Source organism: Nematolebias whitei, chromosome 20 (assembly GCF_014905685.2).
Source record: "Nematolebias whitei isolate Nwh7 chromosome 20, NemWhi1, whole genome shotgun sequence".
In the NCBI taxonomy this organism is placed as follows: Eukaryota; Metazoa; Chordata; class Actinopteri; order Cyprinodontiformes; family Rivulidae; genus Nematolebias; species Nematolebias whitei.
Genome location: NC_056517.1, coordinates 23,112,529 through 23,129,067, shown reverse-complemented (window position 1 = coordinate 23,129,067; position 16,539 = coordinate 23,112,529). Strand labels below are relative to the sequence as shown.

The window sequence follows — 16,539 nt, the reverse complement described above, 5'->3', positions numbered from 1 at the left end:
TAGATAGATAGATAGATAGATAGATAGATAGATAGATAGATAGATAGATAGATAGATAGATAGATAGATAGATAGATAGATAGATAGATAGATAGATAGATAGATAGATAGATAGATAGATAGATAGATAGATAGATAGATAGATAGATAGATAGATAGATAGATAGATAGATAGATAGATAGATAGATAGATAGATAGATAATATATAAGAACTACTAATATTACCATTATTATCCTGATTAATAGAATAAATACTTGCTTAATTTCATTACAACCACTATTCTGACAAAGTTGGCAAAATGTAATTAAAACAGAATCAAGGATGTGTTAATTTTGTAAATGAATATTTTACTCACCATGGAACCTAATAATTACATCAATGAACTAAAAACATACTGCTCCATTTTTAGAAGAAAAAAAAAAAGAAGGTAGTTTTGAATTTGGTGGCAGCAATGACAAACATTTGGACAGGGCAATGTTAAAAGGAACAGTGTCTAAATGTCTGAAATATTACATGATGTTATGTAGCGCAGCTGTAATCAATCCATATAGAAAATACAACAAATGTTCATTCACTAAATGCTTTCAATGTAGCTTACAGTGAAACTGCAGACTAAAACTGAATGAAAATGTGTTTTTAGTCCAAGCGCATATTCTGTACATGTTATTTGCTCCTTTGTATCCTTTGATATATGGACTGCAAACAACCAACTTAAAAGAATTCACGAGAAAGTGGAGGTTTATGTCTATAGATGAGATAGTCTGTTTTTGCAGCTTTCCTTAGCCTTGCTGCGGCCACATTACACTTATCACACTCATTTACTTGACGGTATACATATATCCCAGTAAAATTAATGTGTGTAGTATACGGCTTAGGGTGCTGCACCACTGCCAAGATTATCACTTCCTTCATCATTTCCTCATGTATTTTACAGGAATCTGTCCATCTGGCAGGCTGCCATTCAGCCTTTTTGCCAAGCACCAGGTACCTTGCTCTGCGTATGAGGTGGTTTCCAGTACATTAAAAAAAAAAAAAAAATCCTACATTTGTGCTTCATTTCTCACCAAATCTTGGCTAATTGATTTGTATGACATTGGCTACATAATAATTGAGAGAACCTGTAAATCCAAATTAGTGTCTATATTTTCCCATTTTAACAGAAAATAGGGGAAAAAAATAACATTTTGTTTTAGCAAAACATGACTTTTTTTTTAATCAACAAAATGTTTAACCACAGCTTAACTCAAACTGATTATGGGATAAACTGATAAAAATGGAATGATGAATATGATGAAAGTTCTAAATGAAACTGGCACCATTTGGTTTTTCTCAAACTGTATACTTCCATAATTGTGGGCACGCTTGTTTGGCGTACTCAATAAAGATAAAAAAGCCGCCATTTAGCCAGAGTGAGACATTATGAACATACTAGAGCTACCTACGAACACTGTCCTTTTTATAGTAGTGGATTTTTTTTCTATCAGGAACTATTTTGTTGCACAAAGATATTCATGAACTATCTGAATCTTCTGAATGGTTCTTTCAAACAAAATGAGAAAGAACAAAGTTGCAGACAACTGAGAACCACCCTTTCTTGTGATTTCTTCATGTTTTCTCCTCAGATGTGGACACACACACCTTCTTTGCTTTCCCACTGAGAAAAAGTAGAAAAGGCAAAGGGAAGGAGTGTAGGTTTTGTTATATATGGGGAATGTGCGCTTAGTAGAAGAAGAGGTTTGCATGCTTGACAAGTCACAGTAGGGTCCCAACAATGTTTGTCACTACATACGATCTAAGTCATTACGTATAGCCACAGTTTTGATGTATAGCTAACTTCTACAGGAAATTAGTCAACCCTTCTGTACATAAGTGCAAATGTAACGGGTACCAGATAAAAGGTCCGTCTTGTAAACTAGTCCTCAAGGCTCCATGAGACTAACCTGTATGAATAAACGTTGAATTAAAAAAAATAAGTCAAGTGAACTGGGTTACTTTAGTGAATGATTCAGATTAACCCCAATCCATAAAGTGAACAAGATCTAAACAGATCTAAACATATTCACAGCTATGTCAAACATGAATTAGGCAGTCAGTCTTAATGGTGCAGTGCAGTTTCATATAACATGTGAAACTGGCACTGCATGGAGAAACAGCTCACAACATTTGCAAGAATCTAAACATGAGCTTAATGATAATATGAGCAGTATAAGTATTTTTTTACATTAAAGAAATAACAGGAAAATAAGTTCATTCCCACAGTTAGCCAAGCATCACTCTCAGTATATTACTCGTTGCTGGAGGAATGTTGATTATGGTGGCAATTTATGGCTCAGGGTAAATCTTCTTTTCTTGCATGACTGATATTGAAACTAAATAACATACTTCACAAGATTTATCTCTTTAGTAGCTGGAATTGGTAAAAAATGCCAATAAATAGATCACCAAAAAAGTCTCATAACTCATTGCCTTAGTTTCAAAGCAAAGGGATCATGGGAGCTTCAAACTGGTAGTTTTCTATTTTCCAATAAAACTGCAAACATTGCTACAAAGCCAGTGCAAGATATGAATAGGAACAACAACAAACAAAAAAAGATTGAAGAAGCTAGTGCCACAGTTAATGTTTTTTACTAAAATATCCATTTTTGAAAATATAAGGTGCTTTTGGCCACTGCAGTAAAAAAAAAATCTGTAAAGTTGTTATAACCTTAACCTAGAACTGTACAATGAACAAGTAGAACTTCCAAATGGTTTAAACTGGACCTGAGTGATAAGCACATATTCATTCTAACAAAGTGAACATGCAGGACTCATAATAACACAGCACACGTCTCAAACCACCTGATGACCTAGAGACAGAAAGAGGAATTCAGTGAGGTGGAAAATTATCAAATGGGGATATTAGAGGGAGGGCAAATCAAAGAGAAAGTGAGACAGGAGTTGGAAAGAAATCATTGGGAAAAAAAAAGAGATCATGTTTAAGAGAAGCAAGGAAGCTTACCTAAAGGTGACATCTCTGGTACGCCTGCCATGTACGGCCCGTCAAGAAACTTGGGTTCATTATCATTGATGTCCTGCACTTTGACCACAAACTCAGACCTCGGCTCCACCGGTAAGTTGGTTAGTCGGTCTAAAGCTTGAGCTTGGAGGGTGTAATAAGCCTGAGCCTCCCGATCCAGGCGCTTCGTGGCATGAATGTCTCCGGTGTTTTCATCAATGGTAAAGATGGATGTGGCGCCCTCTCCAGTTAATACATACTTCACCTTGCCATCTCCTTTGTCCACATCAGAGTGCAGCTGTTGGAAGACAAAAGCAAAAGACACTATATTACTTATTAAAGCAAAATTACTTTAATATTTAAGTTGATATTCCTGTCTTAAAAAAGGATGACCAGATTGTTGTAGCAGTAATGATTAGTAATAAAACAGGTCATGATGATGTCCCACATTATCCATTCAGAGTTAACAACCTTGGCTCATTGACTGAACTGCATTCAAATTTAAACAACCAAGTGTTTTAGAACATTTGTTGTTATTTACATATTTTAACACATTTAAGCTATTAAATGCATCTATGCCGTCAGGCATTAGAAAGCATTTATTATTTAAACCATGCAAATTTTTCCTCTCATGTCATTGCCGATGTCTACAGAAAATGAGCAAATACATGGTGTTTATTCACTCCCTCACTGTTCAGTGTTGTGGGCACATGATGTTTGCAGCAAAAATATTAGAATCAGATCAAAAGATCAAGACAAGCAAAAAAAAATTCATGAAATATTTTCCCCCAAACAAACACTCTGCTTTTTATTTTATTTTATTTTTACAGATAATGGAAAGGGAATAAATAATGCCACTTATAAGAAGGGCACTAATGCAATGGCCATTACAAATAAAACAATTTTTATATCAAATTCCGTAACAATCACAAGCTCATCTCCCACAAAGAACAAGCACACAAATCAGTTTGAATTATTTTAACATATTTAATTACTAAATGGTCTCTTTTTACATTATCCCAACAATATTTTCAAAATAAAGTGGAGATTTTCAGGCAACATTAGTAATCACCCAGAAGCACTTTAGTATGTTTATCTGCAAGCCTACAAATACCCCAAGGTTATAATAATGTGGTCAAAGAATGGCATAGAAGTTACCAATTTAAAGATACAAAAGCTCCAAACAAAGTCTAGAGGATTTCACCACAAGACCAGCACCTTGAGACGTTAAGCAAAATGAGGCAGGCAGAAGACTTAGGTGTCAGAATCACTATGCAGGATGAAACAACTAAGCTACTATCATACATCAGGAAGAAAGTCCACAATATTAACTCCTAAGTGAAGGTCTCTGGGCAGGGTCAACCATGGCCAACTGTTGAAAAGCATCTGACCATGGTTTTGCACAACCTGTAGTTTAGATTTATTCAGAGTTTTCTTCAACAGTGGCTTTCACTCAGCTATTCTCCCATACAGTTTAGAGTGGTGAAGAACCCACGAAACAGTTGTATGCACAGGCTCTCCCATCTCATCTACAAAAACTTGAAACTCTTCAGAGTGGCCACTGGTGTCTTGGTAGACTTTCTCCTTTTTGTTGTTCTTGAACCATCACTCAGTTATGAGCACAGCCTGCTCTTGATATATTTTCACATTCCATGTGTCTTCCAATACTTGAATACAAAAAAAGTTCATCTGGACAGTTTCTTTTTGCGAGAAATGTTTCGTCTTTGATCTGTAAAACTTGGTCAGTCTGAGGCCTGCCAACCCAGATCTGTCTTATAAATAGCCCTCATTGATGCATTTAAAGCCAGCCTGCTGTTGAACTCCCAGAAACTTACTTTACACGTGCAAGAATACCTTAAAGGCTGCCACATAGTTGGGTGTACTTCACTCCTCAGGAGGTCCACATTTACCCAAGGCAAACTCAATGGGGACTTGAGGCTGACGTCTGCAAGCCATGTCAGCGCAAAACTCTATTTTTACGACCACGTGTGCTTACTCTGTGTCGCACAATATACTGTCCGGCGACAGAATGTTTTGTATATGACACCAATGTATTAAACTCCCCTTCTTCCTCCCTGGTCTGGTTTAATGGCCTTTACTTTTGCTTTTTTCCCCAAGAGGCAAGCGATCTCTTCCTCCTCGTCCATTGACACCATGACTGAAATTGTGAGAAATGAAGGAATTTGTCATAAAAGAATTATAATAAGGCCCAGTGTGGCTAATTGGGAGGGTCTGGAGATTTTCCTGTGGGCCGGTCCGATGTACTGTATGGGCTGCAGGGCCAACGCTCCCTGCTTTTTTTTTTTTTTTTAATAACTTTTTATTAACAACATGTAAACACAGAACACTGCTGCCACTGCTCCTGGGCTGCCAGCTGCCTCTACCCAGGGCTGCCGGCAGCTCTCTCTCTTTTTTTTTTTTTGCGACCTGTCAGTCAATCCAGAAGGCATGTAAGCAAATGACCAATTGACAACCTTAATTTGTCCTCAAAATAAACACCCTTTGTCTGCGGAGCTGGTCTGCAGCCCATCAGGGTGTACGCTCGAGTATGAAGTTCCAAACATTTGCAGACAGTGCACGCAGTGTCCACACATCCCACAGAGTACACACAGTACACCAGAGTATGTGGGAGCCTTTAGAGACTGTATTGAACACTGCATGATATAAGATGCAGCAGTCAAAAGGCATACATGGAATGCCTTAACCAAGTGACTGAAACTGTATACCGGAAAGTCTTTGTTGAGTACAGAACGGAGGTCTGGTGGTCAAAGTGAGACTTCACCAAAAGTGGTGGAAAATGACCTAGCTAAGATGTTGTCGATTTTTTAGATCCAGATTGACTAATAGGTGACGGCTAACCAACCCGACATTGTGGTGGTTGACAAACCCCACAATAATCTAGCGTTTATTGATGTAACAATCTCAAACAACTGTAGCATCAGGAAGAAGGAGCATAAGAAGCTTGAAAATTATAAGAGTTGCTCCAACAGAACCCAGGATCAGTATCTAAGGTATGGCCCAGATGTCACAAGCTTCCATACCTCTGGTATTTTATTTTGTAAAATTTTAGAAATGTTCTGATTCTGTGCCTGTTATTATGAACAATGCTGTAAAATATCTCTATAAATCTGCCTGCACAGCAAATAAAAAGCAACTTATGTGGGCAACAAACATAATGGAAGTGCTATGCATCATTATCATTTCCCAAACATCGACAAAATTGGTGCTCTGCATTTAACCCATTACTCATGAGATACAGCCAAATGGAACAGCAAGCGGGTATGTAAGCGCCCATGCAGCAGTTAGGGAATAATAACTTGCTCAAAGGCACCACAACATATGGACGAGTCAGGGAGTCAAACCTACAATTTTCCAGTCCTAAATCAGCTGCACCACAGTTGCACAGACACGACACAAAAATAGACAAATTGCATGTAAACGTTTAAAAAGATTATACTTTTTTACATTAAATTCAGGTAGTCACCACAAGATCACTTTGCTGATGTCAGGGATTAAATATTTGTAAGAGCGAGACAAGACTTTACAAGTGGCTTTAACACTTATTCTCAAAGCAACAAAATATTCCTTGAGTAGCTCTAAAAAAAAATTAACATCATAACAATGATTTGAGCTTGAATTATCCTCTTTGAAGATGGAGTGTTCTGATTCCCAACAGCCTCGTCCACATGAAGTGATCACAGCACGTGATGGAAAAAACTGTGGTTGATACTGAAAGATGGACAGACAGACCGTTTTAAGCTGTCAGCACACTGCACAGTGTCTGTCTTTTCTCTGTCATCACAAACATGTAAAAGCACCATCAGAGCATGTAGAGCAAGTATTTCATGGTCTGCCTTTCCCAAGTTTTGACATTTTGTTTAGAAAATTTACAGAAGAAAATCTCCACTGAGGCTGTACCATCTTTACTACTGCTCTGAATCTACAATAGGTGTTAAATATTGTGTAAAAAAATGTATTGGAAAGAATCAGCTTTAAAATAATACATGTTATAAAATTAAAACTACTATACTGGTTTGCAAGACAAACTGTTTCTACATGCTATACCAAATGAAATGGAGACAAATGCGGTTTAGAAACTATAACTTTACCAATGTGTGTAATTGAAAGGTAACCAGAATTAGCACATGGTTAATATAATTTCACTACAATCATGCAAAAAAAAGGTTTTCAATATTGTTATGGTCCTTAAATCTAACAGTTCATCATTAAAGCCAGACAAAAATTTATTTTAAATCAAATCCGACATGATAGTGTTGGAAAAAAACAAGTGTGTAGTTCAATAGGAAAATCACAAGTCACTAAATGACCTGTGCTTTATAAGTTTCCTATTCATAAATGTTTCATAGAAAATTCTAATATAAATTGTTTCTACAACAAGTGTGTGTATTCTACAGACTATTGATTTTCAGTGCTGCTTAGGTTCAAATCATCTGTCCCAGCTGAGTCTCTGTTGTTGAGATTTTTTAGCATTCTCCCATTCACCTCGAGATTTAATTACTAAAAAGAACAGAATTGCTAATAATGTCCACTTTTTTTCTGAGAATTGTTGTACTTCAATACAAGAAACTAAGCACAAACTTTCACCTTGGTTTGAAAGATTTCACAAAGTTCACCTTCAACCAGTACCAACAAAAGGAAAACTCTCAAATGTAGTGCAGCAATTGAAAGAACTTTCCAGAACGAATGTTACTTAATGGAACAGGCAGCTAACTAAAACTCACATCAAATAGCTTCAAACTGCCATCCAGACCCAAATGGATTATTAGACTTGCATGGGAAAATTATTTTGTATCTGAATGTCTGTGTTACGTTGCATTTTTAGTCCACTTTAAAGACGTATTCATCATTTGTAGAGTGTTTGTGTGGAATCCATCCATCCATCCATTTTCTTTACCCGTTTATTCCATTTTGGGTCACGGGGATCGCTGGTGCCCATGTCCAGCAATCACTGTGCGAGGGGCGGGGTACATCCTGGACAGGTCGCAAGTCCATCACAGGGCCACAGAGACAAACGAGACAAACAACCATTCACTCTCTCATTCACACCTAGGGACAATTTAGAGTTACCAATCAGCCTAACATGCATGTTTTTGGTCTGTGGTAGGAAACCGGAGTACCCGGAGAAAACCCACGCATGCACGGAGAGAACATGCAAACTCCACCCAGAAGGCACCTGGACCGGGGTTTGAACCAGGGACCTGTTCGCTGAGAGGCAGCAGCTCTACCAGTTGCGCCACCGTGCTGCCCATTGTGTGGAATGGTTTTGAACAATTGCTATTTTACATGTTGCAAACAATGGACGATCTTATTTTGGAGAAAAATAAATCAACCAGACTGGTGGCTCATCAGAGCAGGGCCAAGGCTAAAGTGAATTGATGCTGTCGGAAAATATCTCCAAGCTCAAAACTTGTATTAAGTTTATAAAGTTGTTCTTATCTAAGCAATAAGGGCAGCGTTTCATTGATGCTGCTGCCCCATTGCACGTCTGTCTACCCTTTGGATGGCTGTACAGAACGTAATTTTGCTGTACTTAATTGTGCAATGACAATAAAGCTGGTTACCAACAAAGTCCATTCTCAAAAATCCAGGTATACAATCCAACAATTTTCAGTCAGGTCATCTGGACAGTTTCTTTTTTTTTTTTTTGTGCACAAATAAAACTGAAAGAAAAAGAAACTGTCCAGATGACCTGACTGAAAATTGTTGAATTGTATACCTGGATTACTGAGAATGGACTTTGTTGGTTTTGAACCAGTTTGACATGACTGTCGACGAGGGAAAAGGCCGACACCAGAGGAGGGGGCGTGCCAAAGAGACCATCTTAGCACCAACATAACTAGTTTGTTCCACTTTGGAGTAAGCTGCTGGGGGAAGAATCAGTTTTGTGTTGTGTGTTTCCTTGACTGATGAAGCCTTCTGGATGGAAGGTGAAACGTTTCAGCACACAAAAAAAGAAAAAAACTGTCCGGATAACCTGACTGAAAATTGTTGACTAAAGTTGTTTTTTATTCTAAAAACATAATTATGTAAACTGTTATGTGACTGTCAGTTTAATGTAAGTAATTTTAGTAGAAATAAAATGTTTCTTACAAAATAGCCCCATATTGTATTGGAAATGCTACAGCTAACTGCAACTGTTGCTAGTTGATCTCGTAAATTACCAATAAATGTTATGCAAACAAGCATGCAATTTGAAATTGACTATGTAAATGCATATACAAGGGGTTTTTTTTGTGTTTGTTTTATTTACCTTGTCAAATAAAAATAGTTTTCCTAAAAAAAAAAAAAAAAATCCACACAATGCAGACAAAATAATATGTAATAGCTACAGTATACCAGAGCTATATTTGGTGCTGAAGGTAAAGTGTATATGTTGTCCAAAATGCTGCAACTCATTTATTAACTGGAACGCGTAGGTTTGAGCGTATTTCACCAGTTTTGTCCTCTCTTCACTGGCTCCTTGTGTGTATTAGAATTGATTTAAAAATTCTACTGTTGACCTTTAAATGCCTAAATAACCTTGCACCCTCATACCTCTCTGGCCTACTTCAACCTTCTGTTCCTTCTCGGCACTGCAATCATCTGACCTGCCTCTTTTGGTTGTACCAAACATCAGGCTGAAGCTCAGAGGGGATCGGGCTTTTTCAGTCACGAACCCTAAACTTTGGAACAATCCATCCCTCAACATTAGACACGCCACTTCACCCCCTGCTTTTAAATCTCTCCTAAAAAAACACACCTGTTATCACAGACATTTACCACAGTGTGATTTGATTTAGTAGTGCATTGTTTCTCATTGTGTTTGCGTTACCATGGTTTTATTTTGATGCTTTTAATTATATCTTGTTATTTTTCCTCTTTCTTTAATTACTGCCTTGATCTTATTGTTAAGCACTTTGGTAACGGCTGCTGTTATAAATGTGCTATATAAATATATTTGACTTGACGAGTTAAAAACTGTAAACACCACAAGACAAAATAGGCAAGGATGGTAATACAAGATTATAATTATTTTGACTGACAGAAAGGAGGAACTTCCATGTCAAGTCACATTAAACAGTGTTGAATGAGAGTTGTGTCAGTTCAGATACACAGATATAATGAACACTTCTTTGGAGTTAGGTCGGTCTCTCCGGGGGTTGTAGGTTAGGCAGGAGATGAGGGTATGACATCATTGTTAACAAAATATTGAGTTTCTGGGGTCTACATAAAGACTCAAGTCTGGTGTTTCCAATTTTTTTTCTCTTCTAAAAAACATTTTCAAAAAGCGAAGGTTTTGTGGCTTCTAAAGTATTGTTTTAATATGGATGCAGGTTTGAAATGATTATTTTTTTAAATACATTAAAAAAAAATGCTTCTCCCAGGTGGACAGTGCCTCAGTCTAGCCAATATACCTGTCAATCTGGTAAGAATAAAGTTATATTTATTAAAAACGAGGCAATTCAACACACTATTTAAAGGCGCTAAAATCTTTGTTCATTAGTCTTCTACAAACCCTCATTTCAAGAGATCTGAACTACCACTTTAAGTGGTGCATCTTCTTCAGCCAGACACGATACAGCACTTGCTGCAGTTGACAGCAGTGATCTGTCAGTTTTCCATCTCTGCAGAGAGAGGAAATGTGGAGACACACAGGTCTGACAAAACAATACCCCAGTGGGTGAAAAAAGTCAGCATTGCTGTCAATCTTGGCACAGCTGCTGCCCAGCCAGTGATAAAATGTATTTAGGTGGACAATGCGAAATCTTAATTGAATATCCGTGAATAAACAAAAAAATACATTATTGTTGCATAGGCGATAAACTGCACCACGAAAAGATTACTCATTCCCTCTTTCAAGTTATCCGTCAACTGGAATGTTTGAACATTTAACCAAAGGCAGATGGACGACTGCAGCATCTTTTTGCTTCTCAGAAAACTTTCTTTCCTCCAAGCACCATGCAGCTCTGAGTCTCATTCTGCTCAGAATTAGGATACTAGCCCATCACCTTCTAGGGCAGATCCATTTCAGGAATACTTCACTTGCATAATCTCTAACTCGGTGAGCTTATTATTATTTTTTAATTATTATTATTGAGGTTGAAAAAAGTTCTGGAAAAAACTTGTCTACATTCATCTAGAGCTTTCTGGTGCTTTGCCTGAATTGCTACAAAATCGTTATTAATCTTGCCAGCAGGTGACATTGAACTTCAGAGTTTAAAAGCAATTTTTGGACTCAGTGCAACAAAACAATACGAAAAAGGAGCCAATCAATAGTCTTTCATTTTTAGGATCACCACACACTTTCTACAGTACTTTTCAATTAGTCACTGGCTTCTCTTGTTTACTGTGTAGCACAATAAAATAATATTACAACGCACTCATACAATAGTTTTATTCAAACCTTTCTTTCAATGTATCTGTAAATGTCAACGTCTCATTATAGGATAAATGAATGTTATTTCAGGTTCCGAGCGCAGCACTGCAGGGCTGGAGAATGATTAGGTCAATATTATTGTGGTGGCACTGAAGAACTACATGCTGAACAGAGGATACAACACCAAAGGTCTTTTATTAATGGAATCCATCAGCCCCGGTGATAGATGCCACACTGAGGGGGGGAGATTACATCGGCTGTGTCCTCAATCTTAAGTATATGTGGCCTCTCTCTTATAGGGCTCGCCATGTTTATTCACCATCTCCTGCTGTCAGGAGCCAAGCTGGAGTAAATTGTCAGTCTAGGACAGAGTCAACATTTAATCTGGAGGAAGCCATCCGTGGCCGTTTGTTTCCAGCAAATGCCATGGACAAGAAGGACAGAGCAGATTGGGCAACAAAAGCATGCCAGCCAGGTCAAAGGTTAAACACACCATGAGGTTGTTTCAGCAAACTGTTTGGCTTAATACAAGTTTCAAACACAAAGGAGTTCAATCTCAGCGAGGCATAAAACATGTATGTGTGGGAATTCCAGTTTCCTCCTTCAGCTCCTTGACACCAGATGGTGCCAACTAACACACCTGTGGACCAACAAAGTCCATGCTCAATAATCAAGGCATACAATCCAACATTTTTCAGTCAGGTCATCTGGACCTGTGGACCATTCTCCTAATGAGCTGTAGGTGTAGAAATGGCAGTGGAGGACTTCACTTTGACGCTGGCACATTATCTGCCTACCGGTAGTTGTGCTCCTAGCCACTTTACCATTCTTTGTGATTTTTGAACACTAAAGCTGACTCACGTGTTACAGCATTGACTCCTGTGTTCCTCCCATGCTTTGGACCTCCATGGTTTTATCTACAGCCTCCTAGTGATTCCGTCAGACATTCCTCGCCTTCCACCACGTGTCCACCGATATATGCAGCCTCTCTGGGACTCCTTCATTCTCTGGTACTGGAACTATTTGGACCTTCAACTCTAAGCCCACTGTGGGCAGCCCCCTTGGCTGCTTACTACTATCTGGGTATTGAGTTAAACCTATTAATCCTATTAATCAAATGGTCTTTTTTTTCTCACCTTGTTGGATTGTATACATGGATTATTGAGCATGGACTTTGTTGGTTTTGAACCAGTTTGACATGACCATTGATGAGGGAGAGTGCCGGCACCAGAGGAGGGGGCATGTCAAAAAAAAAACATCTTAGCACCAACATAATTGGTTTGTTCCACTTTGGAGTAAGCTGTTGGGGGAAGAATCCGTTTTGTGTTGTGTGTTTCCTTGACTGATGAAGCCTTCTGGATGGAAGGTGAAACGTTTCATCAGAAAAATAAATAAATAAAAGAAACTGTCCAGATATCCTGACTGAAAATTGTTGGGTTCACCTGTGCTGTTTCAATTTTTATTACTTTTACAGAAGGCTGGAGCTGATCCTCCTGCAAAGATCTCAACAGTTGCTCGGTTGTTCTTTCATTTGCTTTCCCTCGGGGCGAACGTAACGCAGCGGTGTGCGCCGCAGCGGTGTAGCTCAAAGGCACTCTCTGGGATTGTGAGGAGGGGTGGGATCTGAACACCAATCCTCCTGAAATCAGTGCTGACACTTATCATCACTTTGTATTCTGGCAGTTCTCCTGGGACCAGCCTGTTACTTTTGTGTTTGCTTGTCTGCCTGCGGAGCAACAGAAAAAAGGAAAAGAGGCAAAGAGCATAAAGGGATGAATAACAACCCGCTGATTTATGCTGCTTGTTTAACTAGAAATATTGCTCAGTGTGTTTGTTTGATTTTTTTTCCTCAGCTTTGGCATTAGATGCAATATGAAAAGACAAGTGGAAGATGCAAACCTCTGTTGTATTTTTTCTCTTTTGGTCAATTTGGCTTGACGTTGCACATCTCCAACATAATGTCTTCAAACAGATAAAAGTACATTTGCATAAAAAGATCCAAACTAAAACCCATATATCACGCATGCATGCTTATTTTGAGGAGAGTAAAATGTATTTCCATCAAAAGGCGGTGCACAACACAAAAATGTGAAAAGGACACAAACGTGTGAGCATTACTCAACACATTCCACTAAACCAGGCTCTGCTGTTGCTGCTGAGCCCTCAGCAAACAACTGCTTTCAGAAGACTTCACTGAGCAGCGCCAACAGATCGGCTTATCTCAGAATCGCAGCAAGAACGATGTATGTTGTTAAAACAACCAAACAGGGAAGAAAAAAAAACTACAACAAAAAAAAAACAAGAAACACAAAAGTGAGAAGATATTGCAACCCCTGTACCTGTGTGGGGAACATTTTGCTTCCAAAAGGCCAATCAAATCCAACAAGTGGTACGCCGATGCCCCCGTCTCCGAGGGATTTGAATAGTGAGTGTTTTGTAGTTTGACATGAGTGTTTTTCTGGACTGAAATTGAACAGAGAATGCAAGTACACCTAAATGTTCTTTTTGTGCAACATATTCAAGTGAGAAGGAGTTTTACTGTGTGTTAGAGAATAGTATATTTATTTATTTATTTAATTTATCTGAGCAGAGTGATGGATCCTGGCAAGCGGAGGGAGCAGGGAGCAATTTTATCCACTGTTTTTTTTTTGGGTTTTTTTGGCGGGAAATAAACATCCAGATAGATGGTTTGGAAAACAATTTCTGGACTTTTTTAAGCTGCTAATTAGACAAGTTGTGGCACAGTTAGCATGATCTGTTAAAAAACTGTCTCCATGAACACAATAATACATTCTCATGTCAGGTTTCCTGCATATTGGACATTCTTGCTTTTTCAAATGTTCTTCATTTTGGTTTTCCCATCATAATCACTGATCTTAACTAAAAAAAGAAAGAAAGGTTTTTTTTGTATGTTTTTTTTTTACTTCTTTTGGCTGCTTCCTTCTTCCAGGGTCGCCACAGCAAACTAAGTTGCACAAAGACTTGGTAATTGTTTCTTTCCACCGGATACCCTTCCTGACGCAACTATAGGCCACTGAACTACCACAGCCCTCTGTGTGAAGCAAAGAGCTGCTATCTGGGGAACCTGAGGGAGCAGATGGTGGGGGTTAAGTGCCTTGCTCAAGGGCCCAGAGTTAGAGCTGTCGTTTCTAACCTGGGCCCGAAGCCAGTGTGCTGGATGGGCGGGCCGGGTCAGTGTCAGGCTTTTGATTGCATCAGCGAACATGTGCGGTTAATGAGCCAAATATATGGCAACATGGCTTGCCATACTTCACCAGCTGCACAAGGCCATTTCACCGCAAGCTGACCGGCCTTGAAAGAGGTAAAAAAAAAATTTTTTTTAAATTCAGTTAGGCTTCAGATGGGACTATACTGCCAGGCAGCGATCCATCCAAGCCCAAATGGATGTTCCTTAAGTTGCTGCACTCAGCGGACGCGCGGGGCCAATTACGCAAACAGGTGAGATCCCAAAATATCCTCACAGACATGTCAGAGCATGGCCCATGTCTGAATAATGCAGAATGTAGGAATTTAATGCACTTTGACAGCCATGAAAGGACAACCACCCACTCAGCTCTAATCTTCTGCCCCCTTTTCTCAGCCGCGCGCGTCCACCAATTGGTAACTATATAAGCAATCAAAGCTTAATTAAAAATATTGTTTGGGTTTTTTTTTTTTTTGGGGGGGGGGGGTAATTACTGTTAATTTGTTGGGTCGGGTGGGGTTTGGAAATGATGGCTAGGAGCTGGGGCCAGGTCGGGTCAGATTTTTTGGGCCCGAATGCAACCAAAGTGGGCCAAATGAGGATGGAGGCAGGTGTGGGTGTTTTTCCCACCCACATTGTGAGGTTGTCGGGCCGTGGATTCGAGCAGTTGTTCTTCCAATTACACCTTCTTTAATCTCTCAGCCACTCCCTAAACTAAGAAAAGAAAAGTATGGCCTTCATTTCCAAGATCTCACAACATCATACACACCAAACATCCTTCCTAAGGTTTGACCCAAAATGTTTATAACTCGTTTTCTCATCTTAAGTTGATTGTAATTTAAAAGGATGGCATGAAACCTGGCAACTGATTTCCATTTCTTTCAGGAATGATAGGTGATGAATTCAGATTTTGTTTCCAATCACCTTTTAACTCTTTTAAAAATGTTTACTTCTCATTTACTTATTTAAAAGTCTATTTGTTTTCAGGGACCAGGTAGGAAATCTCTGTTCTATTTCATATAGGCTTCGCCCTTTAAGGCTGTCGCTGATGGTTTATCCCGTTATGCAGAGCATAAGCACTGAAAAAAATTAGTCCACGCCCACCTGCTGTGTGGGCCCCACCCGGTCCGTATAAATTACGTTAAGAGCGGGAAATCGGCTCCCATTTTTTCTTCAGCGAGCTAATATAGCACTGTCAGAAGAACAAAGAAGATAAATTGTGTAAATGACCAACCTTTGCGAAAGATGCTTGGCCCGGCAGTCGACCTCCGGTCGTCCGGTGAGTTCTCCTCCCCGAGGAGAAGATGACAGCAGTCTTATTCCAAGGTAAGCGTCGTGGAACATTTCCCAGTGACAGGTCACTACACGCTGGACAACGCCATCTTGTGGTTTTCCTCTTATCGCCGACCCTCGGGGCGAACCGGATGGTTCCTCCGGGGCAAGGCGTGCTCAGCTGCAGCCCCGCTGCTCTTTCCCTCCTGGGGAGCGTAGTGTAGGTGGAGGGGGGCTGAGTGAATGCTCACCCCATCCCACCTCGTTTCGCATCGGCGATCACACCGCTCCCGGCCGACGGCGCCCTCAGGGGTTGCCCGGCGGGACCCAGGAGGAGGCTGACATGAAGGGACCCCTTTTTTCTACGTCCCTCGCCTTTTCCCGCCAGTTCGGATGATCGGCGGAAAGGTTATTTTTCACTGGGCTCCACTGTGGCTCACCGTCTTGATCCATACGGCCTCGCGTTCCAACAGGACGTTCCACGGGCGAGGCCGCAGACGGTTCTTTCCTGGTAGATTAGAGGAGTCGGTCCCCAGTCCGCTCCCATCACCAGAGTTGAGGGATTCACCGAGCGGGGCTATTCCTCGGTAACCCCCCCCCCTGGAGCCAAGCCTCGCGGAAGCTTCCGGAGCGAAGCTGCCCAGGTCGGAGCAGCGTCCCGTCCCTCCGGAGGAACCAGACGGCGACC

General features: G+C 39.9%; 1 protein-coding gene across 2 annotated transcripts in view; it reads right to left on the bottom strand.

The window, feature by feature from the left end:
* cdh7a (cadherin 7a) overlaps window positions 1–16,539 on the bottom strand; it is a 205,543-nt gene that overhangs the window by 128,150 nt on the left and 60,854 nt on the right. For both annotated transcript variants that reach the window (XM_037694077.1, XM_037694078.1), the window contains exon 2: window positions 3,001–3,295. In XM_037694077.1, coding sequence (XP_037550005.1) covers window positions 3,001–3,295 — 295 coding nt within the window. The remainder of the gene's footprint in view (window positions 1–3,000; window positions 3,296–16,539) is intronic.